Below are 24,917 nucleotides of genomic sequence, written 5' to 3' on the forward strand. Positions count from 1 at the left end.
GCATAGCATGGCCTAGCGTCAAGAGCACGGGCTTGAGAGTCAGAGGTTGTGGGTTCTAATCCTGCCTCTGCCACTTGTCTGTTGTATGACCTTGAGTAAGTTACTTCACTTCTCTACGCCTCCAGTTCCCTCATCTGGAAAATGGGGATTAAGACTGTGAGCCCCACATGGGACAACCTGATTACCTTGCATCTACCCCAGGGACTTAGAACAGTGCTTGGCCATAGTAAAGCGCTTAACAAATACCATAAGTAGGTATTAAATAGCACAGTCAGTATCATTATCTGTACTTTATATCACTGTCTAGTTCCCTCCCCACTCCGTAGCTGGATTAAAAAACTACTCGAGGGCAGGGTTCAGATCTACTAAATCTATTATCCTCTCCCAAGTGCTTAGAACAGGGCTCTGCACCCAGAAGTAGCTCAATTAATACTAATTGATCGGTTGATGCCCATACAGCAATTGCCACACACAGGCTACTTCAGTCCCCCTGTCCCTGTCCCCCATCTCTCCCTCACCCCAAACCCCCACTAGGCCCCACCCCGGCAGACCCAAGACCCTCAGCCCCGTCCCTTTCTAATAATAATAATGGCATTTATTAAGTGCTTACTATGTGTAAAGCACTGTTCCATCCCCCCCGCCCTACCTCCTTCCCCTCCCCACAGCACTTGTATATATTTGTAGATTTACTACTCTATTTATTTTACTTGTTTACTGTTCTATTTATTTTGTTAATGATGTGCATATAGCTATAATTTTATTTGTTCTGACGATTTTGGCACCTGTCTACATGTTTTATTTTGTTGTCTGTCTCCCCCTTCTAGACTGTAGACTAGCCCATTGTTGGGTAGGGACCGTCCCTATATGTTGCCGACTTGTACTTCCCAAGTGCTTAGTACAGTGCTCTGCACACAGTAAGCGCTCAAAAAAATACAATTGAATGAATGAATGAATGGATGGATGAATGAATTATTTCTTATCCTGTTCTCTCCCAAATGCTGAGTCCACTGTTTGGCACATAGTAAATGCTTTATAAATACAAGTGATTGATTGATTGGGTATTTCAGTCAATCAATCATATTTATTGAGCACTTACTGTGTGTCAAGCAACATATTAAGCACTTGAGGGAGTACAATACAACAATAAACAGACACATTCCCTGTCCACAACAAGCTTACAGTCTAGAGCGGGAGACAGACAATAATAGAAATAAACAAATTACAGATCTTTACATAAGTGCTGTGGGGTTGGACAGGGGTGATGAATAAAGGAGGCAAGTCAGGGAGACATAGAAGGGAGTGGGAGAAGAGGAAAGGAGGGCTTGGCCTGGGAAGGCTTCTTGGAGGAGATGGGGCTTCATTATGGCTTTGAAGGGAGGGGAGAGTCACTGTCTGTCGGATATAAGGAGGGAGGGCGTTCCAGGTTAGAGGCAGGACGTGGGCTAGAGGTTGGCAGCGAGATAGGTGAGATCACGTACAGTGAGTAGGTTAGCGTTGGAGGATTGAAGTGTGAGGGCTGCGTTGTAGTAGTAGAGTAGCGAGGTGAAGAGGGGGTAAACTGATTGAGTGCTTTAAAGCAAATGGTGAGGAGTTTTTGTCTGATGCAGAGGTGGATGGACGACCACTGGAATTTCTTGAGGAGTGGGGATTTATTAAGCACCTAGCACTGAGCCAGCAAAACAGTTATTCCATTCCCTCAAGGAGCTTGAACTCTAATGGGGGACTCAGATAAAAATGATAACATGTTTTAAAGATGGTGAGACCGGAAGGAAGACTAGGAAGCTCCTTGTGGGCAGGGAATATGTCTACCAACTCTGTTTTATTGTACTCTCCCAATTGCTCAGTACAGTGCTCTTCATATAATAATAATAATAATAATAATAATAATAATAATAGTATTTGTGAAGTGCTTACTATGTGCAAAGCACTGTTAATTAATAATAATATTTATTTAGGGCTTACTATGTGCAAAGCACTGTTCTAAGCACTGGAGAGGTTATAAGGTGATCAGGTTGTCCCACGGGGGGGCTCACAGTCTTCATCCCCATTTTACTGATAACTGAGGCACAGAGAAGTTAAGTGACTTGCCCAAAGTCACACAACTGACAATTGGCAGAGCCGGGATTTGAACCCATAATAATAATAATGATGGTATTTATTAAGCGCTTAGTATGTGCAAAGCACTGTTCTAATGCTGGAGAGGTTACAAGGTGATCAGGTTGTCCCACGGGGGGTTCACAGTCTTCATCCCCATTTTACTGATAACTGAGGCACAGAGAAGTTAAGTGACTTGCCCAAAGTCACACAGCTGACAATTGGCAGAACCGGGATTTGAACCCATGACCTCTGACTCCAAAGCCCGTGTTCTTTCCACTGAGCCACACTGAAGCACTTAATAAATATGACTGACTGAATATAACCAAAAGTAGTAAAAATGAGTCAGTATGAAATAATACAATTGTTAGGAAGAAACAGGTAAATAAATAATCAAATATATATCAATCATATGTGAATATATTAAGCACTCTTTCCCCAACTCCCTCTCTCTTCTGTATCATCTATGTACTTGGATCTAGTCCCTTTAGGTATTCACTCCACCCTCAGTTCCTCTGCACTTTTAATAATAATACTAATAATAACAACAATAATAATAATTGTGCTTTTTGTTAAATGCTTACTGCATGCCAGGCACTGTACTAAGCACTGGGGTCAATACAAGCAAATTAGGTTGGACACAGTCCCTGTCCCACATGGGGCTCACAGTCTCAATCCCCATTTTACAACTGAGGTAACTGAAGCATGGAGAAGTGAAATGACTTGCCCAAGGTCACAGAGCAGACATGTGGCAGAGTTGGGATTAGAACCCATGACCTCCTGACTTCCAAGCCTACGCTCTAGCCACTATGATATACTGTACATATCCATACTTTATTTATTATATTAATGTCTGTCTCCCCCTCTAGACTGTAAGCTCCTTGTGGGCAGGGAACATATTTACCAACTCTGTTGTTTTGTATGCTCCCGAATGCTTAGTACAGTGCTCTGCAAACAGTAAGCACTCAATAAATACCATTGATGGGTTGAATATAATAAGAGCTGAGGTTAGGAATCAATCAATCGATTGTATTTATTGAGCGCTTACTGTGTGCAGAGCACTGTACTAAGCGCTTGGGAAGTACAAGTTGGCAACATATAGAGATAGTCCCTACCCAACAGTGGGCTCACAGTTTAAAAGGAATACAATTCTAGACTGTGAGCCTGTTGTTGGGTAGGGACCGTCTCTATATGTTGCCGACTTGTACTTCCCGAGTGCTTAGTAAAGCGCTCTGCACACAGTAAGCGCTCAATATATATGATTGAATGAATGAATGAATGAAATTCATAAGTGCTAAGAGTGGCTGTTCTGTTGATGTGGCTTGGGATGTTGTGAATTTATCTGGGAAGGCGTCCTAGAAGAGGTGGAGATTTTAGGAGGGCTTTGAAGATGAGGAGGGGGATTTGGAGGGGGAAGTAGTTATAGGTCAGGGGGACGGTGTGAAAGGGGGGAGTCAAGGAAATAGAGTCTAGAGAGGTGCAGTTAGGTGAGTTTGGGAAGAGTGAAGCTTATGAGCTGGGGAGTAGCAAGTGACTTGGGGAGGGCTGGTGAAATCCCTTAAAGAGTTTTTGCTGAAGTAGATGGAGATGGGTTGAGCTACTGGAGGAGTCTGAGGAGCGGAGAGAGGCAGGTAGAGATGTTTCCAGGTGATGATCCAGGTGCAGTGGCAGGTAGTATAGAATTAAGTGGGGTAAGGCTGTAATAACAATAATAATAATAATAATAATAATAATGGCATTTATTAAGCACTTACTATGTGCAAAGCACTGGTCTAAGCGCTGGGGAGGTTACAAGGTGATCAGGTTGTCCCACGGGGGGCTCACAGTCTTAACCCCCATTTTACAGATGAGGGAACGAGGCACAGAGAAGTTAAGTGACTCGCCCAAGGTCACACAGCTGACAATTGGCGGAGCCAGGATTTGAACCCGTGACCTCTGACTCCAAAGCCCGGGCTCTTTCCACTGAACCACGCTGCTGTAGGCAGGAAGACCCATGAGGTGAATGAGGTTATATATGGCACACGCACAAGCTATCCACGATGGGCAGCAGACCACCTGACTGCCCATTTTCTGAGTAGACTCCGAAAATCTCCCACTCCCTTTGGGGTCACCCTGACTTTCTTCCTTTGCTTTTCCTCACATGGCTCAGTGGAAAGAGCACGGCCTCGGGAGCCAGAGGTCATGGGTTAAAATTCTGACTCCACCACTTGTCAGCTGTGTGACTTTGGGCAAGTCACTTAAGTCTCCCCCTCCTCCCCTTCCCCATCCCCCCCTTACCTCCTTCCCCTCCCCACAGCGCCTGTATATATGTTTGTACATATTTATTACTATATTTATTTATTTATTTTATTTGTACATATTTATTCTATTTATTTTATTTTGTCAATATGTTTTGTTTTGTTCTCTGTCTCCCCCTTCTAGACTGTGAGCCCACTGTTGGGTAGGGACCGTCTCTATATGTTGCCAACTTGGACTTCCCAAGCGCTTAGTACAGTGCTCTGCACACAGTAAGCACTCAATAAATACAATTGAATGAGTGAGTGAATGAATGAACTTAACTTCTCTGGGCCTCAGTTACCTCATCTATAAAATGGGGATTAAGTGTGAGCCCCACGTGGGACAACCTGATCACCTTGTATCCCCCCCAGCGCTTAGAACAGTGTTTGGCACATAGTAAGCGCTTAAAAAATGCAATTATTATTATTATATACATATCTGTCATTTTATTTATTTATATTAACATCTGTCTCCCCCACTCTAGACTGTAAGCCTGCTGTGGGCAAGGAATGTGACTATTTATTGCATTGTATTCTCCCAAGAGCTCAATGAATATGATTGATTGAATGAATGAAAGTAGACAGTCAGTAGACACACAAATGACCTAATTATACCGACTCCAAGGAAGCTTTATTAAAATCACATCTCCTCCGAGCCTTCCCCAGCTAAGCCCTCATTAACCCCCATTCCCTCTCCCTCCTGCGTTACCCTTGCACTTTGTACCCCTTATTCACCCCACCCTCAGCCCGACAGCACTTATGTACATGTCCATAATTTATTTTAATGTCTGTCTCCCCCTCTAGACTGTGAGCTCCTTGTGGGCAAGAAATGTGTCATATTGTATTCTCTCAAATGATTAGTATGGTATTCTGCAATTACTCTCCCCGACTTCAAAGCCTTATTGAAAGCACGTCTCCTCCAAGAAGCCTTCTCTGACTAGGCCCTCCTTTCCTCTTCTCTCACTCCCTTCTGCGCCACTAATTTCCTCCCTTTGTTCATCCCCCTCCCAGAGGCCACAGATTATAGTGGTGTAATCAGGGAATGTCCCCTGGTCAAGCTGAATCGGGTTTTCCGGAAGGCTTGTATCCGTCATTTATTTATTTATATCAATGTCTGTCTCCCCCTCTGGACTGTAAGCTCGTTGTGAGCAGGGAATGTGTCTTTTTATTATTCTTTTGCATTCTGTATATATGTATATATGTTTGTACATATTTATTACTCTATTTATTTATTTATTTATTTATTTTACTTGTACATATCTATTCTATTTATTTTATTTTGTTAGTATGTTTGGTTTTGTTCTCTGTCTCCCCCTTTTAGACTGTGAGCCCACTGTTGGGTAGGGACTGTCTCTATATGTTGCCAACTTGGACTTCCCAAGCGCTTAGTACAGTGCTCTGCACACAGTAAGCGCTCAATAAATACGATTGATTGATTGATTCTCCTAAGTGTTTAGTACAATGCTCTGTACACAGTAAGTGCCCAATAAATACAATTGAATGAATGAATGAATCCCATGAACACTCAATAAGCACGACCGATTGACCATCACAGCAGAATCCTTGGGGGTCCCGTGAGATGGGCAGAGGTCTGACCTTTAATGATGGCACTTGGTTAAGCGCTTACTATGTGCCAGGCACTGTACTAAGTGCTGGCTACCCAAACTTCATAGGATGCCAGTTCACTCACACCATTGGTTTTGGCCATAGTGTGTGCCCCGTGGCAGGCAGGTGATTCAGGAGGTGTTTGTGGGAAATCTCTGTGGCTGGCTATCTTCAAGGGCTTCACTTTCCGGGCTGCACAAGCCACAGGAAAAGATGACCGGCACACAGGTTGGTGGGTGTGATGGTCAATTTATCCATGAGAAGGTGGTGAGGCGGACAGAAAGCCAGTGAGGTGGACAAGAGGGTGGTCTGGTTGACGGCTTAGGCTGGCCAGTGCGTCCGCAGTTTAGTCCACCTGTCTCTCTGTCTGTCAATCTGTCAGCTGGTCAGACGATTGATTGGACAGTCTGTCGGCCTGTGCCGGTGGGTGTCTGTCTGTTGGTCGGTTAATGCGTGTCAGCTGGTCAGTTGGTCAATTAGTTGGTTGGTATTTCTGTTGGCTGGTCAATTAGTCAGTCGATGTGTCTGTCAGCTGGTCAGCCAGTAAGTTGGCATGTCTGTTGGCTGGGCGGTCAGTCAATCATGGGTGTGCCTGGCAGCTTATCAGTCAGCTGGTCAGTGTATCTGTAGGCTGGTCAGTTGGTCAGTCAGTGTGTCTGTCAGCTGGTCAGTAGGTGATGATGATGGTATTTGTTAAGCGCTTACTATTTGCCAAGCACTGTTCTAGGCATTGGGGTAGATACAAGGTAATGAGGTTGTCCCATGTGGGGTTCAAGGGAGAAGCAGAGTGGCTTAGTGGAACAATCACGGGTTTGAGAGTCAGAGGTCATGGGTTCTAATCCCAGCTCCGCCACTTATCAGCTGTGTGACTTTGGACAAGTCACTTAACCTCTCTGTGTCTCAGTAACCTCATCTGTAAAATGGGGATTAAGACTGTGAGCCCCACGTGGGACAACCTAATTACCTTGTATCTACCCCAATGCTTAGAACAGTGCTTGGCACATAGGAAGCGATTAACAAATACTATTATTATTATTATCATTATTAATCCCCATTTTACAGATGAGGGAACTGAGGCACAGAGAAGAAGTGAAGTGACTGGCCCAAAGTCACGCAGCTGACAAGTAACGGAGCCAGGATTAGAACCCATGACCTCTGTCTCCCAAGCCTGGTCTCTTTCCACTAAGCCACGCTGCTTCTTTGTCGGCTGGTCAGTCAGTGGGTGTGTCTGTCAGCCGATCAGTCAGTCGGTCAGTGTGTCTGTCAGTTGGTCAGTTGGTGTGTCTGTCAGCTGGTCAGTCGGCAAGCCTGCCGGCTGGCCGGTCGGTCAGTGGGTCTATCAACTGGTCAGTCAGTCAGTCGGTGTTTCTGTCAGCTGGTTAGTCAGTGTGTCTGTCGGCTGGTTGGTCAGTCAGCTGGTGTGTCTGTCTGTTGGTCAGCCAGTCAGTTGGTGTTTCTGACAGCTAGTCAGTCATTGTGTCTGTCTGTTGGTCAGTCAGTCAGTCAGTCGGTGTTTCTGTCAGCTGGTCAGTAGGCCAGTCAGTGTGTCTGTCGGCTGGTCAGTCAGCCGGTGTGTCTGTCTGTTGGTCAGTCAGTCAGTTGGTGTTTCTGTCAGCTAGTCAGTCATTGTGTCTGTCTGTTGGTCAGTCTGTTGGTCAGTCAGTCAGTATTTCTGTCAGCTGGTCGGTAGGCCAGTCAGTGTGTCTGTTGGCTAGTCAGTCAGTCAGCCGGTGTGTCTGTTGGTCAGTCAGTCAGTCGACTAGTGGGTCTGCCAGCTGGTCAGTTGATGAATCGGTGTGTCTGTGGCCTGCTGGTCAGTGGGTCGGTGTGTCCGCCGGCTGGTCAGTCGTTAACCGATGGTTGGGGTGGGCAGGGGAGAGATGGTCAGTCAGGCCCGGCTCCCTCCCCGGGGGCCAAGAGGCACGAGTGGGCACCGAGGTGGGGGTCAGGGGTCAAGGATGGGTGGGAAGGACTTCTAGACTGTGAGCCATTGTGGGGTAGGGACCGTCTCTAAATGTTGCCAATTTGTACTCTCCCAAGTGCTTAGTCCAGTGCTCAGCACACAGTAATTGCTCACTAAATACGATTGAACGAATGAATGAAAGGGACCCCCTCCTCCCCCTTTCCATCCCCCCCACCTTACCTCCTTCCCTTCCCCACAGCACCTGTATATATGTATATATGTTTGTACATATGTATTACTCTATTTATTTATTTTACTTGTACCTATCTATTCTATTTATTTTATTAATATATTTGGTTTTGTTCTCTATCACCCCCTTCTAGACTGTGAGCCCACTGTTGGGTAGGGACCGTCTCTATATGTTGCCGACTTGTACTTCCCAAGCGCTTAGTACGGTGCTCTGCACACAGTAAGCGCTCAATAAATACAATTGATTGATTGATTGATTGATTGATTGACCCGAGTGTGGCTCACTCAAACTCCCGCCTCAGGCTCCACTAGGCCGCACTAGGCCGCAGCAGGCCCTCCGGGCCTCAAAGTCGGCTTCTCCCGCCCCCGACAACCTCCCCAGGACCCCCGATCCCCGATCCCCGGCCCCGACCTCAGTTTCGGTTTCAGTTTGGGGTTGGTTTGGCCTGGGGTTGGTTGGGCGGGCGATGGAGCAGGTGGACGGCCTGACTTTGGCTCGCTGCGTGGCCTCCCCCTTCCTAAGGCCCTACACGCTGCACTACCGCCAGGTGAGACCCGCCCCCCCAAGACCCCCAGACCCCCTAAACCCCTGGCAAACCCCCGGCCCCCGGATGCCCCAAACCCAGGGCACGCTCCAGCCCCCGCTCCCCCAAACCCAGGATACACCCCCTACCCCTGACCCCCAAACTCAGGGCACGCCCCAAGCCCCTCCCCAGACCCCCCAAACCCCGGGCACCGGGGTGGTCCCGCCCCCAGACCCCCAAATCCAGGGCAGGCCCCCGGCCCCGACCCCCAGTCCCCCCCAAACCCCGGGATTGAATGAATGAATGAAATGGTCCCCCACCCCCACCCCGCGAACTGTCCCGCCCCCACCCCATGTCCATTCACTCACTCATTCAATTCATTCAGTCATCCAATCGTATTTATCAAGCGTTCACTATGTGCATTCATTTATTCATTCATTCAATCGTATTTATCGAGTGCTTACTGCATTCATTCATTCATTCATTCAATCGTATTTATTGAGCGCTTACTGTGTGCAGAGCACTGTACTAAGCTCTTGGGAAGTACTAGTTGGCAACATATAATAATAATAATGATGGTATTTGTTAAGCGCTTACTATGTGCAAAGCACTGTTCTAAGCGCGGGGGAGGTTACAAGGTGATCAGGTTGTCCCAGTGGGGGCTCACAGTTTTAATCCCCATTTTACAGATGACGGAACTGGGGCACAGAGAAGTTAAGTGACTTGCCCAAAGTCACACAGCTGACAGTTGGCAGAGTCAGGATTTGAACGCAGGACCTCTGACTCCAAAGCCCGGGCTCTTTCCACTGAGCCATGCTGCTTAACTTCTCTGGGCCTCAGTTACCTCAATTGGAAAATGGGGATCAAGACTCTGAGCCCCCCCGTGAGACAACCTGATCACCTTGTAACCTCCCCAGTGCTCAGAACAGTGCCCTGCACATAGTAAGCACCCAATAAATGCCATCATTATTAGAGACGGTCCCTACCCAACAGCGGGCTCATGGTCTAGAAGGGGGAGAAAGACAACAAAACAAAACATATTAACAAAATAAAATAAATAGAATAGTAAATATGTACAAGTAAAATAAATAGAGTAATAAATCTGTACAAACATATATACAGCTGCTGTGGGGAGGGGAAGGAGGTAGGGCTGGGGGGATGGGGAGGGGGAGAGGAAGGAGGGGAGAGGAAGGAGGAAAGTGCTTCTGTACAGCACTGTGCTAAGCACTTGGAAATTACAATACAGCAATACAGCAATAAAGAGAGATGATCCCTGTCCATTCAGTCCTATTTATTGAGCACTCACTTTCTGCAGAGCAATGTACTAAGCACTTGGAAAGTACAATACAGCAATAGAGAGAGACAATCCCTGCTCATTCATTCATTCATTCATTCAATCGTATGTATTGAGTGCTCACTGTGTGCAGAGCACTGTACTAAGCGTTTGGAAAGTAGAATACAGCAATAGAGACCATCCCTGCCCACAGTGGTTTACAGTCTGGGAGGCTGGGTGAGAGACAGATATCAAAACAAAAAGTAAACAGGCATCGATATAAATAAATAGAATTATATATAATAATATGTTATATATAATAATATTATTATATATTATATCATCATATACAATTATAAAATATATAATAATATATAGTTATATAATATATATAGATATATAAACATAAGTGCTGTGGGGCAGGGAGAGGGAGGGAAGAGCAAAGGGAGCGATTCGAGGGCGTAAGGGGAGCTGAGGAAAAGAGGGCTTAGTCAGGCCCACACCCCTCCATCCCCCTCTAGCCCCCCTCTTCCAGGCCCCAGAGCACAGGAATAATAATAACAATTAATAATTCTGGTATTTTTTAAGCGCTCACTATTTGTTCTCAGCGCTGGGGTAGATACAAGGTAATCAGGTTGTCCCACGTGGGGCTCCCAGTCTTAATCCCCATTTTCCAGATGAGGTAGCAGGCACAGAGAAGTTAAGCCCAAGGTCACCCAGCAGAAAAGTGGCGGAGCTGAGATTTGAACCCACGACCTGCTGACTCCCAAGCCCTGTGTTCTTTCCACTAAGCCACACTGCCCCCCCCCCCGCCAAGACTGTCAGCCCACAAAAAGCCCTAATCCGTTTTTCACCCCCAGGTCAGTCAATCCCCCCGGCCTTTCCTCCTTCCCTTCCCCACAGCACCTGTATATATGTATATATGTTTGTACATATTTATTACTCTATTCATTTTACTTGTACATATCTATTCTATTTATTTTATTTTGTTAATATGCTTGGTTTTGTTCTCTGTCTCCCCCTTCTAGACTGTGAGCCCACTGTTGGGTAGGGACCGTCTCTATACGTTGCCAACTTGGACTTCCCAAGCGCTTAGTACAGTGCTCTGCACACAGTAAGCGCTCAATGAATACGATCGATTGATTGATTGATTGATCTTTGCTGTTGCCCAAGGAGAGGGACCACGGGGTGGGGTTTAAACTGCGAGGAGCCCAGGAGTGCCCCGCACCTTTCTCCTCCACCGTCGGTCAGCCCTAGCCATCTGGAGCCCTGCCCGCCTCACTCCGCCTTTCCTCTTCCTCCTCCTCCCATCCTTCCTGCCCTTCTCCCGGGTCCTCTCCCCCCACGAACGTCCCTCAGGCTCTCGTATTTGTGGGACCCGGCTCCGAAAGCGGGGAATGTGCTGGCTGTACCCTCTCGCCACCCCACCTTGATGGGGCCAAGGCCCTCCGTGGCACCGGGAAGGTCTACCCCGCCGGCCAGTGTCAGATGGCACCAGCCGACCCAGAAACCGAGGAAGGCAAGATGCGTGAGCGTAGCCCCGAGCCGGAGGGCACCTGCTGACCATGGAGCCCGCGCCCCGGGCCCTGTGGCATAAGGGGCATGAGGTCACTTCTCCCCAGACTCCCATCCCCTTGGCCGGCAGGGAGGTCACCTATCGGAAGGTCATCCAATTCCAGGGCAGATGGAGCTGCCTTCTTCATTTGCTGCCGATTCCTTTCCTTTTCATTCATTCGTTCAGTCATGTTTATCGAGCAACTTGTACTTCCCAAGAGCTTAGTAATAATAATAATAATGTTGGTATTTGTTAAGTGCTTGCTATGTTGCCAACTTGTACTTCCCAAGCGCCTAGTACAGTGCTCTGCACACAGTAAGCGCTCAATAAATACGATTGATGATGTGCCAAGCACTGTTCTAAGCACTGGGGGTGTTACAAGGTAATCAAGGTTGTCCCACGTGGGGCTCACAGTCTTCATCCCCATTTTACAGATGAGGAAACTGAGGCACAGAGAAGTGAAGCGACTTGCCCAAAGTCACACAGCTGACAAGTGGAGGAGCCGGGATTAGAACCCACGACCTCTGCCCCAAGCCCAGGCTCTTTCCACTGAGACACACTGCGTACAGTGCTCTCTGCACACAGTAAGCGCTCAATAAATATGATTAAATGAATGAATTGAGCATATACTGTGTGCAGAGCACTGTACTGAGGCCGGAGGAGAGACTCCCTCCATTTTTAGGGCCGTGGCCCAAATTTTCCTCCAAAGAAGTCTTCCCCACGAAGACGTTTTTGCTTTAGTTGAGAAGCATCAGAAGAGGATTTTCTAGCAGAGGTGCTTTCTTAGCAGCCTCTCGGGTCAGCTGCGGCCCTGACCATCCCCGCGGTCCTTTCGGGCCACTCAGTAATGTGTGGGTCACCTCCGGCGCACGGGATGAGACACCCTTGGCCGGGAATTTTCATTCGGGGCGTTTATTGTGCAGAGCTCTGTCAGAAGCACTTGGGAGGTGATCATTAATCAGTGATTTTTATTGAATGTTTATTGTGTGCAGAGCACACGGAGTACAGTACAACTTGGTTGATAGACATGCCCACAAGGAACTTACAGTCTAGATAAAGAGCTTAGTACAGTGCTCTGCACACAGTAAGTGCTCAATAGATATGATTGAGTGAATGAATAAAGAGTAAATAGACAGGATCCCTGCCCTCAAGGAGCTTACAAGCTAAGGAGTTTTGGCTTCCAGCCATTTTTTTTTTCTAATGGTATTTGTTAAGGGCTTATTATAGCCCTTGTCATTGTCATTGTCATGTCCAATGTGGGGCTCACTCACAGTCTTAATCTCCATTTTACAGATGAGGTAACCAAGGCACAGAGAAGCAAAGTGACTTGCCCACACAGTAAACAAGTAGCGGAGCCCGGGCCCAGGCCCTATCCACTAGGCCAGGCTGCTTTTTAGAGTATGTGTCCTGGGGAGATTCTCCTCTGACTCCCCCTTAATGAGAGACTTGATTCTCTCATCACTCTCTTTATTAGTAATAATAATAATAATAATAATAATAATAATTGTGGTATTTGTTCACCATTTACTAAGCACTAAGCACTGTACTAAACCCCCAGGGAGATACAAGATAATCAGGTAGGACACAGTCCCTGTCCCACAGTGGCCTCCCAGTCTAAGTCTGAGGGAGGAGTTACTGAACCCTGTTTGTACACATGAGGAAATTTAGGCCCAGAGTTCAGTGACTTACCCAAGGTCACTTCACCCCCCTGCATAGGCTTGGTTTCTCCCATCAACTAATCATCATGAAGATCAAAATCACCACAGCTGGTTTGGAAGAGAGGCCAGGGAGGAACCCCAGGCAAGATGATTAAAAGGCTTTACTTCCCCGGGTCTCTACATCTGTTTTCCTAGAGAAGGAGAGAGGCCTTGCCAAGGTTTCACGGAGACCGGAGATTTAACTTTGTTATATCACTATCCGGGCCATGTCCTCTACGCAGCCCAGTATATTTCTTTCCCCCGGAGATCAGAGGCGTCATCTGAGCAACTTGCTGTTTCAAGAAGTGGCGGAAGGAGCTAGCGGAAGGAGCATGGAATTGGAAGTCCGAAGACTCGGTTTCCAGTCCTGGCCCCTTGCCTGCTTTTTGACCTTGGGCAAGTCCTCTATACTTAAGTTACCTCTTTTGTAAAACAGGGATTCAATACAAGTTCGCCCTCCCTCTTAGTCTGTGAACCCCGTGTAGGACAGGGTCCCTGTCCAATCTGCACATTATCTACCCCAGTGGGCACATAGTAAGCACTTAACAAATGCCAGTAGTATTATTCTTCTTCTTCTCCTGTCCATTTCCTGCCCGGTCTGACGGGGCATTGGTCTCAGAGCCGTCGGATGCCCCAGCCATGGGGACCGCGGCTGAGGTCATCTGAGGAAGATTGGCCACTGGTCCCTTGGCACCCAAAGAGGCGGGGGGGCCCTGCCCAGTAAGGCTGAGTTTGCAACGCCTGCTTGGGGGGAATAATGGATGCGGTTTTCTTCTGGGTCCTGTTGATTTAATCGGGAGTCACATTTGGGAGGCCGGGACAACAGCAGAACCATCTGCAGTTCAAAGGGGAATCGTGGCCAGTTCTGTCTCCTGAATTTTTTTTGTCAAAGTGGCAGAAAATAACCACAGTAATTGGGGCCATCTTTGTTTCTAAAGGACAGAAAGGGCTTGTGTCCTTCTGGAAGCTCCCATCTGGCCTCCTTTCTGCACAGTTCATTCATTCATTCATTCAGTTGTATTTATTGAGCACTTACTGTGTGCAGAGCACTGTACTAAGCGCTTGGGAAGTACAAGTTGACAGCTCTCTCTGTATTGAAATGGGAGCTCCCTTCCTCCAGGCCGCCCCTGCTACTTGTCTGCTGTGTGACCTTCGGCAAGTCACTTAACTTCTCTGTGCCTCCGTTCTCTCATCTGTAAAATAGGGATTGAAACTGTGAGCCCCATGTGGGACAAGGGCTGTGTCTGACTTGATTTGCCTGTATCCACTCCAGCGCTTAGTACAGTGCCTGGCATATAGTCAGTGCTTAACGAATACTATTTTCTTTAGCACTTAGAGCAGTGCCTGGCACATAGTAAGCGCTTAACAAATACCACTGATTATTTCACGGCTGAGACTTTGCTTCATTAAGGAGTAAACCTGATTATCTCCAAGTGGATGATCCACTCTTGGATTTTCGGTGGCGTGTTATTAAACTCTCTCCTCTCCGGCATTCTTCCCCTTTGCAGGGGTCTTCTAGTGGCAGGCCACTCAAACTCCTTTGCCCAGATGGTCCCCGTGGTAGCCATGCTTCCATCCCCTCTCTGCCCAACTGCTGTACTGATTAGCCTGATTGACTGATGGTTGCTCTTCGCTGCTTTTGATCGTTCACACACACAAAGAAACACACCGAGGTGGAAAAATCAAAATTTTTCAGTTGAAGTGCCTGCAGCCTGCTTGATCGCTGCATTGTTAGGACGATGCCAGGGAGCAGGGGAGAGACAGTAGGAAATGATCAAGAGCGGAAGAAGTGGGGGGCCCAGCTAATTACAATGATTAATAATTATTTTTAATAATAGTATCTCAAGCACTTATGGTGTGCAAAGCACTAGGTAGATTAATGAATCAATCATATTTATCGAGGGCTTGCTGTGTGCAGAGCACTGTACTAAGGTTTTGGGAGAGTATGGTAATAATAATAATGATGGCATTTATTAAGCGCTTACTATGTGCAAAACGCCATGGAGGTTACAATGTGATCAGGTTGTCCCACAGGGGGCTCACAGTCTTAATCCCTATTTTATAGATGAGGGAACTGAGGCACAGAGAAGTGACTTGCCCAAAGTCACACTGCTGACAATTGGTGGAGCCGGGATTTGAACCCATGACCTCTGACTCCAAAACCCGTGCTCTTTCCACTGAGCCACGCTGCTTCTCGATATAGCAGAGTTGGTAGACATATTCCCTGCCTACAATGAGTCAGTCAGTCATATTTATTGAGTGCTTATTGTGTGCAGAGCACTGTACTAAGCTCTTGGGAGAGTACGATATAACAGAATTGGTAGACATATTCCCTGCCTACAATGAGTCAGTCAGTCAATCGGATTTATTGAGTGCTTATTGTGTGCAGAGCACTGTACTAAGCGCTTGAGAGAATACAATATAGCAATAAACAGACACATTCCCTGCCCAGGAGTTTACAGTCTGGGGTGGGGGAGACAGACATTAATATAAATAAATAAGTGACAGATATGTGTATAAGTACTGTGGGGCTGGGAGAGGGGATGAATAAAGGGAGCAGGTCAGGTCGAAGCAGAAGGGAGGGGGAGAAGAGGAAAGGAGGGCTTAGTCAGGGAAGGCCTCTTGGAGGAGATGGGCCTTCAGTAAGGCTTGGGCACGGGGGATGAGTAATTGTCTGTCAGAAATGAGGAGGGAGGGCATTCCAGGCCAGGGGCAGGATGAGGGCCAAAGGGACAGGATAATAATAATAATAATGGCATTTGTTAAGCGCTTACTACGTGCAAAGCACTGTTCTAAGCTCTGGGGGGGATACATGGTGATCAGGTTGTCCCACGTGGGGCTCACGGTCTTAATCCCCATTTTACAGATGAGGTAACTGAGGCTCAGAGAAGTTAAGTGACTTGCCCAAGGTCACACAGCAGACATGTGGCAGAGCCAGGATTCAAACCCATGACCTCTGACTCCAAAGCCTGTGCTCTTTCCACTGAGCCACGCTGGCGAGCACCAGAGGAGTGAAGTATGCAGGCTGGGTTGTGGAAGGAGAATAGTGAGGGGAGGCAGGAGGGAGTAAGGTGAGTGACTGCTTTAAAACCTATAGCGAGGGGTTTCTGTTTGATATAGAGGTGGCTGGGCAATCACTGGAGGTTCTCGAGGAGTGGGGAAGCATTAACTGAATGTTTTTGTAGAAAACTGATCTGGTGAGCAGGGTGAAGTATGGACCAGAGTGGGTAGAGAGTCCTCTAGACTGTAAGTTTGTTGCAGGCAGGGAATGTGTCTGTCTATTGTTGTATCAAACTCTCCCAAGTGCTTAGAACAGTGCTCTGCACACAGTAAGTGCTCTGTAGAATGATTGGTTGGTTGGTGTTGGGTCTGAAGGCGGGTCTCCATGGCCTTCCAAGGGCTGGAAGCGGTGGCCATTGGATTTGTGATGGAGGGGCAGATCTCTGCTAGGAAGAAACTCAGATCATCCATAGTCATCAGTGGTTTTTATCAAGCGCTTACTGTGCACGGAGCACTGTTCTCAGCACTTGGGAGAGTGCAATACAACAGAGTCGTTAGATACATTCCCTGCCCATGCTGACGATGACTGAGTTTTTGGAGCAAAGGAGTGGTTGTAGGGGAGGCCTGAGGAGGTGTATAATTCAGTGGTGTTTCATCAGTGGTAAAAATTAATGTCTACTGCCCAGTGTGGCTTATTCTGCCTGTATGCATTTGAGTCATAGGGTCATACAGGTTAGGTCATACAGGTTAGATAGAGAAGCAGCGTGGCTCAGTGGAAAGAGCCCGGGCTTTGGAGTCAGAGGTCATGGGTTCAAACTCTGGCTCTGCCAATTGTCAGCTGTGTGACTTTGGGCAAGTCACTTCACTTCTCTGTGCCTCAGTTACCTCATCTGTAAAATGGGGATTAAGACTGTTAGCCCCCCGAGGGACAACCTGGTCACCATGTAACCTCCACAGTGCTTAGAACATTGCTTTGCACATAGTAAGCGCTTAATTAATGCCATTATTATTATTATCACATAATAATAATTATGATAATAATAACAACAATAGTGGTGGTATTTACTAAGCACTTTTTATGGCTTTTGTTAAGCATTTACTTTGTGCCAGGCACTGTACTAAGCATTTACTATGTATTAAACGTTGGGGTAGACTCTACCAGATCAGACACTACCCCTCTCCCATATGAAACTCAGAGGCTAAGGGGAAAGAGGAACGGGTATTGAGTCCCCATTTTACAGATGAGGAGACTGAAGCCCAGAGAAGTTCAGTGACTTGCCCAAGGTCACACATCAGGCAAGTAACAGAGCCAGGTTTAGAGCCCAGATCTCCTGATTGATAGTTCTTTGGTCTTGCTGCTAAACCACGTTTTTCTGGTGGGGCTGCACATTAACAAGGATTGGGGAGAAAAATATTTTTTTCGTGTTTGGGATTGAGGATTACCAGTTATCGTTCTGATAATCCTTCTATTTTTGAAGAGTACCCAGGGTCTGAAATATTTTGATGCTTCTCAGTCAACTAATAGTATTTATAGAGCTCTTACTGTGTGCCGAGCACTGCTCTAAGCACTTGGGAGAGCACAGTGCAACAAAGTTGGTAGATGTGTTCCTTGCCCACAAGTTTAACAGACTAGAGAGTAGTTTTTTTCTTTTCATTTGCCATAAAATCGAGAATTTGGTGTTTTGTATTTCCACGAACCAGTAGAAACAGGAGCCGCTTCTGTCCCCTGCCCACATCATTCACTAGAGCTCAAGTCTCTCTTTAATAATCCCAGAAACCTTCTTTAAAGTCTGACAGTTAAAATGCTGCCATTAAAGTAATAGGGAATGTTTAGCTACTTGTCAAAACAAGCAACGCCCTGCTGCTCTAGCACATCAAAGACAAATGATTATTGAGACAATCAATTTCTCCAGGTAATGCATCTGGGCAAATTGGAGTGGCTTTTGAGTTATTATTATTATTTTTTTGGTTTTAGGCAACCATTTAGTAACTTCCGTGATAGGCAGCGGCTGCTCATTAGAATGTGGTAATGGAGGAAAGGAACCGAACACTTTGACAATGTAGTTTTAGAGAAATTCAGTTCCCCCTACTTCAGGAATAGTGCGGTAATCCTGTGCTGGAATAGCTACAGGATTATCAGGTTGGACACAACCCCTCTCTCTCACAGGCCTCACAAGCCACTCTATTTTAAAGAGGAGGAAACTGAGGCCCAGAGAAGTTGAGTGACTTGCCCACGGTCGCACAGCAGGCCAGGAGTTGCCCTGGAATTAGAACTCTGCTTTCCTGACTTTTGGTTCTAACATCTTCCCACTAGACCGGATTGCCTTCCTCTAGAGACTTTTTTTGTCACCAGCTGGGTTTCATTTCCTCCTCTTCCTCTTCTTCCTCTTCCTCTCCCCTGCCAACAGTAGCTCTCCTGGCCTAGTTCATTCTCCATTCTCAGTTGAGCCCTGAATAATAATAATAATAATAATAATAATAATAATAATAATAGTGATATTTGTTAAGCGCTTACTATGTGCCCGACACTGTACTAAATGCTGGGGTAGATACAAGCAAATTGGATTGGACACAGGCCCTGTCCCACATGGGGCACAAACACTTAATCCCCATTTTTTACTGCTGAGGTAACCGAGACCCAGAGAAGTGAGGTACAGCAGACATGTGGCGGAACCGGGATTAGAACCCAGGTCCTTCTAATTCCCAGGCCCGGGCTCTATCCATTAAGCCACACTGCTTCTCCTCGTGGGATCGCGTCTATCAACTGCATTGCACTTTCCACGGAGCTTAGTACAGTGCCCTGCACATAGTAAAGCACTCAATAAATACCACTGATTGATCTTAGCCAGGGCCATCATGGGGAAAAGGCATTCCTCCCCCGTCTCCCAAGTCCCTTTCTGCCATCTGAGAGAAACAGAGGAGACAGAGAAGTGAGAAGTTGCTTTTGACCAAAGTTTCAGGCGTTTATAATCTGAACAGAAATTATAAACCTTCTTTAAAGTCTGGAGGGCCGGAGGTAGGTTTTGTTCTTTCCATAGGTTCGAGATCAACTCAGTCCCCGCCCTGAGGCATCTCAGGAGCTCTTCAAGCCAAAATGTTTAGGAGAAATTTCAGCTTCCGAGGAATGACAGGATTTTGCTGCCTGAGGACGCAGGAACTAGAAACCTTTGAAAATTCTTGTTTGACAAGTCAGGGGAGGATTTCTTTGTGGCCAGTGCTTAGAACAGTGCTTGGCACACAGTAAGCACTTAACAAATGCCGTCATTATTATTAATAGCGGAGCAGAAAGGGATTTCTCCCCATTTGGATATATTGATATTGAATCAGGAGAACGCTTGCTCTGGATCTTGTGGCTGTGTACGAAGGGAGACATTTTTCTGTTGCAGTTTTCCTGGACAAGGAAGGGGCTGGGAAGGGAAAAGCGTACTGTTGAGATTCCCCTGATGGGGAACCATTTCCATGGGAACCAGCTCCCCAAGATAAGGATGGGATTATGGCATAATTGCTGGCACCAATTGGAAGTTGGCGAGGCCCCTTGAAAGGATGTGATGGAGTTGGCTACCTATGAACTGACCTGTGCCCTAGTTCTAGCAACCACAAAGTGGTCAAGTGGCGATTTTTATGTGGCCTGAGAGTCATCTGGATGGTTGTGCCAGGCATATGGAACATACAAGTGCATACCAAGGCCGCGCAGTGGACGGTGGGACCGACATTGGCTCATCCCAAGAGGCAACCATGGATACTAAGATTCATTCATTCGGTCATATTTTTTGACGGTTACTGTGTGCAGAGCACTGTACTAAGCGCTTGAAAAGTACAATTCGGCATCAGATAGAGACGGTCCCTACCCAACAACGGGCTCACAGTCTAGAAAGGGGTAGACAGACAACAAAACAAAACAAGTAGACAAGCATCAATGGCATCAATATAAATGTGAGCGAGCCCTGAGGGTGGGACAGGTGGTCTCTCTCTTGGGCATGCATGCCCAGGCTGTTGTGTGTTGGGGTCTTGGGTCTCCTGGGTTTTGGATATTTTGGTAGAGGGGCTGATCTGAGGGAGACCCAGGCAGTAAACTCAGCACTATCCACAGAATGGGGATCGCTGGCCATCGGCCTCACTTATGCATGGAAAATGGGAGGATTCGCTCCTTACCTTCTGCTTTAAGCACTCAATCACCTCACTCCCACCTGCTGCACCTCACTGATAACAATAATAATTAATAATAATGATGGTGTTTGTTAAGCGCTTACTATGTGCCAAGTGCTGTTCTAAGCATTGGGTTAGATACAAGATAATCAGGTTGTCCCACATGGGGCTCACAGTCTTAATCCCCATTTTACAGATGAGATAACTGAGGCATAGAGAAGTGAAATGACTTGCCCAAAGTCACACAGCTGATAAGTAGCAGAGCCAGGATTAGAACCCATGACCTCTGCCTTCCAAGCCCGGGCTCTTTCCAAAAAGCCACATAACTTCTCTGCAGCCCAGCCTAAGCACTTTGCTCCCCTAGGTCCGGTTTACTCACCCTGCCCCAATCTTAACGATCATTCTTTCAATCGTATTTATTGAGCACTTACTGTGTGCAGAGCACTGTGCCAAACTCTTATAAGAGTACAATATAACAGTAAACAGAGACATTCCCTGCCCACAGCTAGCTTATAGTCTAGAGGGGGAGACAGACATTAATACGAATAAATACTATTATTTTTTTTCATGGTATTTGTTAAGCGCTTACTATGTGCAAAGCACTGTTCTAAGCACTGGGGAGGTTACAAGGTGATCAGGTTGTCCCACAGGGGGCTCACAGTTTTAATCCCCATTTTACAGATGAGGTAACTGAGGCACGGAGAAGTTAAGTGACTTGCCCAAAGTCACACAGCTGACAGTTGGTGGAGCTGGGATTTGAACCCATGACCTCTGACTCAAAAGCCCATGCTGTTTCCACTGAGCCATGCTGCTTCTCAAGTGCAGAAGTGCTTATTATTATTAAGCGCTTATTATTAAGTGGCAGAGCCACTCTCAGGCCTGTGCCCTGGACACAGACAAACACGGACCTACACCCTGATGAACAGAGAGCTTTGCAATGCAGTATCAGCCCTGAACCCCCGATCTTTCATCCAACTGCCATTTTCCTCGCATCCGGGCGGCATGCGCTGGGACGCTCAGGCTGTTTCCCGCTCCCCTCCCTGATCTACAGGTGGCTGGGTTAGGGAAGAATCAAAGGCCAACAGGGTTGGGGGCAAGGACCAAGTTGACCTCTCCCAGCAGTTTTCTCGGCAGCGGCGATGGCAGGGAGGGCGGCCTGCCCTGGCATGCCCTCCCTCCTCACATCCGCCAAACTAGCACAGTTCCCCGCTTAAATGCCCTACTGAGAGCTCACCTCCTCCAGGAGGCCTTCTGGACTGATCCTCTGCTCCTCCTTCCCTCCCCATCGCCTCTACTCCCTCCCTCTGCTCTACCCCCCGCCCCACAGCATTTGTGTATATACATACATATTTATTATTCTATTTATTTTATTAGTAATGTGCATATATCTATCATTCTATTTATTTGCATTGATGCTATTGATGCCTGTCCACTTGCTGTGTTTAGTTTTGTTGTCTGTCTTCCCCCTTCTAGACTGTGACCCCGTTGGGTAGGGTTCGTCTCTGTTGCCGAATTGTACTTTCCAACGCTTAGTACAGTGCTCTGCACACAGTAAGCGCTCAGTAAATACGATTGAATGAATGAATGAATGAGAAAGAACAAAAGCAGGCCCAGGTGGCATCGGTGGTCCTGGCAGCCCTGGTGGTGGTGGCTACAGGGGGCAACAGAGGTGTGGAAGTGGGGACGGAGGCAGAAGGCTACGGGAGAAGTGGGGCAGCAGGCCCCGGAGCCCTGGAGGGCCAAATTGAACAGGAAATGGGATTTTCAGGGGCAGATGTGATGAATACATTACTAGGGAGGGGCTGGATGGTAGGGGGCAGGGAGGGAGAGAAGGGGCAAGAAGGGAGGGAGGCTTGGATACAAGATAATCAGGTCCCACATGGGACTCCCAGTCTAAAGTCAGAGGAAGAACAGGGATTGAATCCTCATTTTGCAGGTGAAGCCCAGAGAAGTGAAGCGACTTTCCCAATGTCACACAGCAGATATGTGGCAGAGCCAGGATTAGCACCCAGGTCCTTTGACTGCCAGGCCTGGGCTCTTTCCATTAGACCATGCTGCTTCTTTACCACAATTCCACAATCATTTTTATCATTATTATTAATAAAATGGGTCAGGCTCTCTGACAGCAGTTGCTCCCCGAGTCAGCCCTAATCGGAGGGGAGGGATTTGGGGACCCATTAGAGGTTCTGGGGAAAGACTCAGGAATGGTGAGAGAAGCTGTGGTATTTATTGAGTGCTTACTGTCTGCAGAGCTCTGTACTAAGCGCTTGGGGGAGTAAAGAAGCAGCATGGCTCAGTGGAAAGAGCCCGGGCTTTGGAGTCAGAGGTCATGGGTTCAAATCCTGGCTCCACCACTTGTCAGCTGTGTGACTTTGAGCAAGTTACTTAACTTCTCTATGCCTCAGTTACCTCATCTGTAAAAATGGGGATTAAGACTGTGATCCCCCCGTGGGACAACCTGATCACCTTGTAATCTCCCCAGCGCTTAGAACAGTGCTTTGCACATAGTAAGCACTTAATAAATGCCAATACTATTATTATTACAATACCACAGAGTTGGTAGATGCGTTCCATGCCCACTTCAGGGAGGGTGAAAATGTCAGGGCCTGGTCTCCCTTGTGCCTCATCTAGAGATGGTTCCTGGGGTGCTCTGGGGATCCCTGCTCATTCCCAGGATCGAGCAGAGGGCCCTTTCAGGAAGAAGGGGAAAGTGCCATACTATAATGACCCTCAGGAAGCTCCCGAGAGAAAATAAATCAGATAGCGTGTATTCAGTAAGGCTATGTCCTCTTAATTTTTAACCTCAGGTTAGAGGGTAGAGTGATCCTGTGTAACCAAGAGTAGAATCCCAAGGAGGCGGGGGGGGAAAAAACCTTCTTTATTTATCTCACCCTCTTGCAGTTGGCAAGCACATGAGTACCAGAAGGGGCTTGTCGAGGCACTGCTCCAGGGAAGCGCGGGTTGGGTGTTCTCACCAAAAGGGAAATTTCACTGCAATCGGTGGCACCCAAAACTTGGGTTTCGCGAGAGGCAGCCTGCCGCCCCGCCTCCAATCGAAGACCGGCACGCGTCTGCTCTGTAAATAAACGGGCTTCTGCCTTTTTTATTTCTGCCGTTCAGACATCGGAGCATTGTGGGAAAAGGTTTTCTGGGCCGCCAGCTGGCTGGAACACTTGAGACTCATAACCCGCGTCTCAGGGCCCTTGGGTCTTCCAACTTGGTTTGGTCTTTGAGGCACGTTGTGATGGAGACTTTTTTTTTATGGTATCTGTTAAGCACTCTCTGTGCCAGGCACGCTACTAAGCTCTGGGGTAGATCCAAGCTAATCAGGTTGGACGCATCCCATGTCCCACATGGGGCTCACAGTCTTAATCTCCATTTTTCAGATGAGCCCACTGAAGCTCAGAGAAGTGAAGTGACTTGCCCAAGGTCGCACAGCAGACAAGTGGCGGAGCTGGGATTAGAACCCAGGTCTTTCTGACTCACAGGCTCGTGCTCTACCCATTAGGCCACACTGCTTCTCTCCCCAAACCCCCCTCTTCCCTTGTTCCCAGGGGGCTGCAGGGAACGGGCACTATGGGGGAACAGTGCTCTGCACACAGTAAGTGCTCAATAAATACGATTGATTGAATGAATGAATGAACGAACCCGCTGCTCATTCCAGCATGACAGATTTGGGGTGGGATGAGAAAGCATCGTGGAACAGCAACTGAGGTCAAGCATTTGGTTATTATCTAAATTGCGCAGTGGTAGGGGCCGGGAGAGGAGTTTGGCTGCTCCGGAAAGAGAGCTGAGTGAGGGGGATTGGAGCTGAGAGGAATAATGACGAAGCATCATGTTTCCCTCTCCTTCCCCACTTAAGATCGGTTAATGGGTTCTTTACGATACTGATTCAGTCGATATGGAACCCACGGATTTCCTCCAGAGGTAATCCTAGCCCCCAGAGGAATCGCCGGCAGAGGATCTTTTCTCTCTCTGGGTGTGACGTACGCAGTCCTGTTGAGGTTGGTACGATCCCTGGCCAAAGGGTCTTTTTCCCATTAAGATGGAACAGAGCTGTTTCTCCAACTTCGCCAAGCCCCAGATAACCACTGGGTGTCACATTCAGGGGGAGCCCAAAGCCTTCCCCCTAATGTCACTGAAAAGAAGCGGCTCACAAAATCAGCGTTCACTTAAGTGGCCTGCTCTGGCCAGGCAGTGGCCAACCCAACTGCAGATTCGCTGCATCCTCCTCCCCACTTTCTCGCCTTCTTCCTCTCCCTCTTCCTCTCCCTCTTCCTTCTCCTCCTCCTCTCCCTCTTCCTCCTCTTGTCCTTCTCTTCCTCCATACCTCCTCTTAATCCTTCCCCTCCTTCTCCTCCTCCTTCTTGTCTCCTCTCCTCTTCCTCCTCCTATAATAATATAATAATAATGATGGTATTTGTTAAGCACTTACTATGTGCAAAGCACTGTTCTAAGCACTGGGGAGGTTACAAGGTGATCAGGTTGTCCCATGGGGGGCTCACAGTTTTAATCCCCATTTTGCAGATGAGGGAACTGAGGCACAGAGAAGTTAAGTGACTTGCCCAAAGTCACACAGCTGACAGTTGGCGGAG

General features: G+C 47.4%; 1 protein-coding gene across 1 annotated transcript in view; it reads left to right on the forward strand.

The window, feature by feature from the left end:
- The first annotated feature begins 8,569 nt into the window (after positions 1-8,569).
- Positions 8,570-24,917, forward strand: part of NUDT14 (nudix hydrolase 14) — an 86,792-nt gene continuing 70,444 nt past the window's right edge. The window contains exon 1 of the mRNA XM_038765845.1: positions 8,570-8,675. Coding sequence (XP_038621773.1) covers positions 8,595-8,675 — 81 coding nt within the window. The 5' untranslated portion in view covers positions 8,570-8,594. The remainder of the gene's footprint in view (positions 8,676-24,917) is intronic.

This window comes from Tachyglossus aculeatus, chromosome 23 (genome assembly GCF_015852505.1).
Source record: "Tachyglossus aculeatus isolate mTacAcu1 chromosome 23, mTacAcu1.pri, whole genome shotgun sequence".
Taxonomy (NCBI): Eukaryota; Metazoa; Chordata; class Mammalia; order Monotremata; family Tachyglossidae; genus Tachyglossus; species Tachyglossus aculeatus.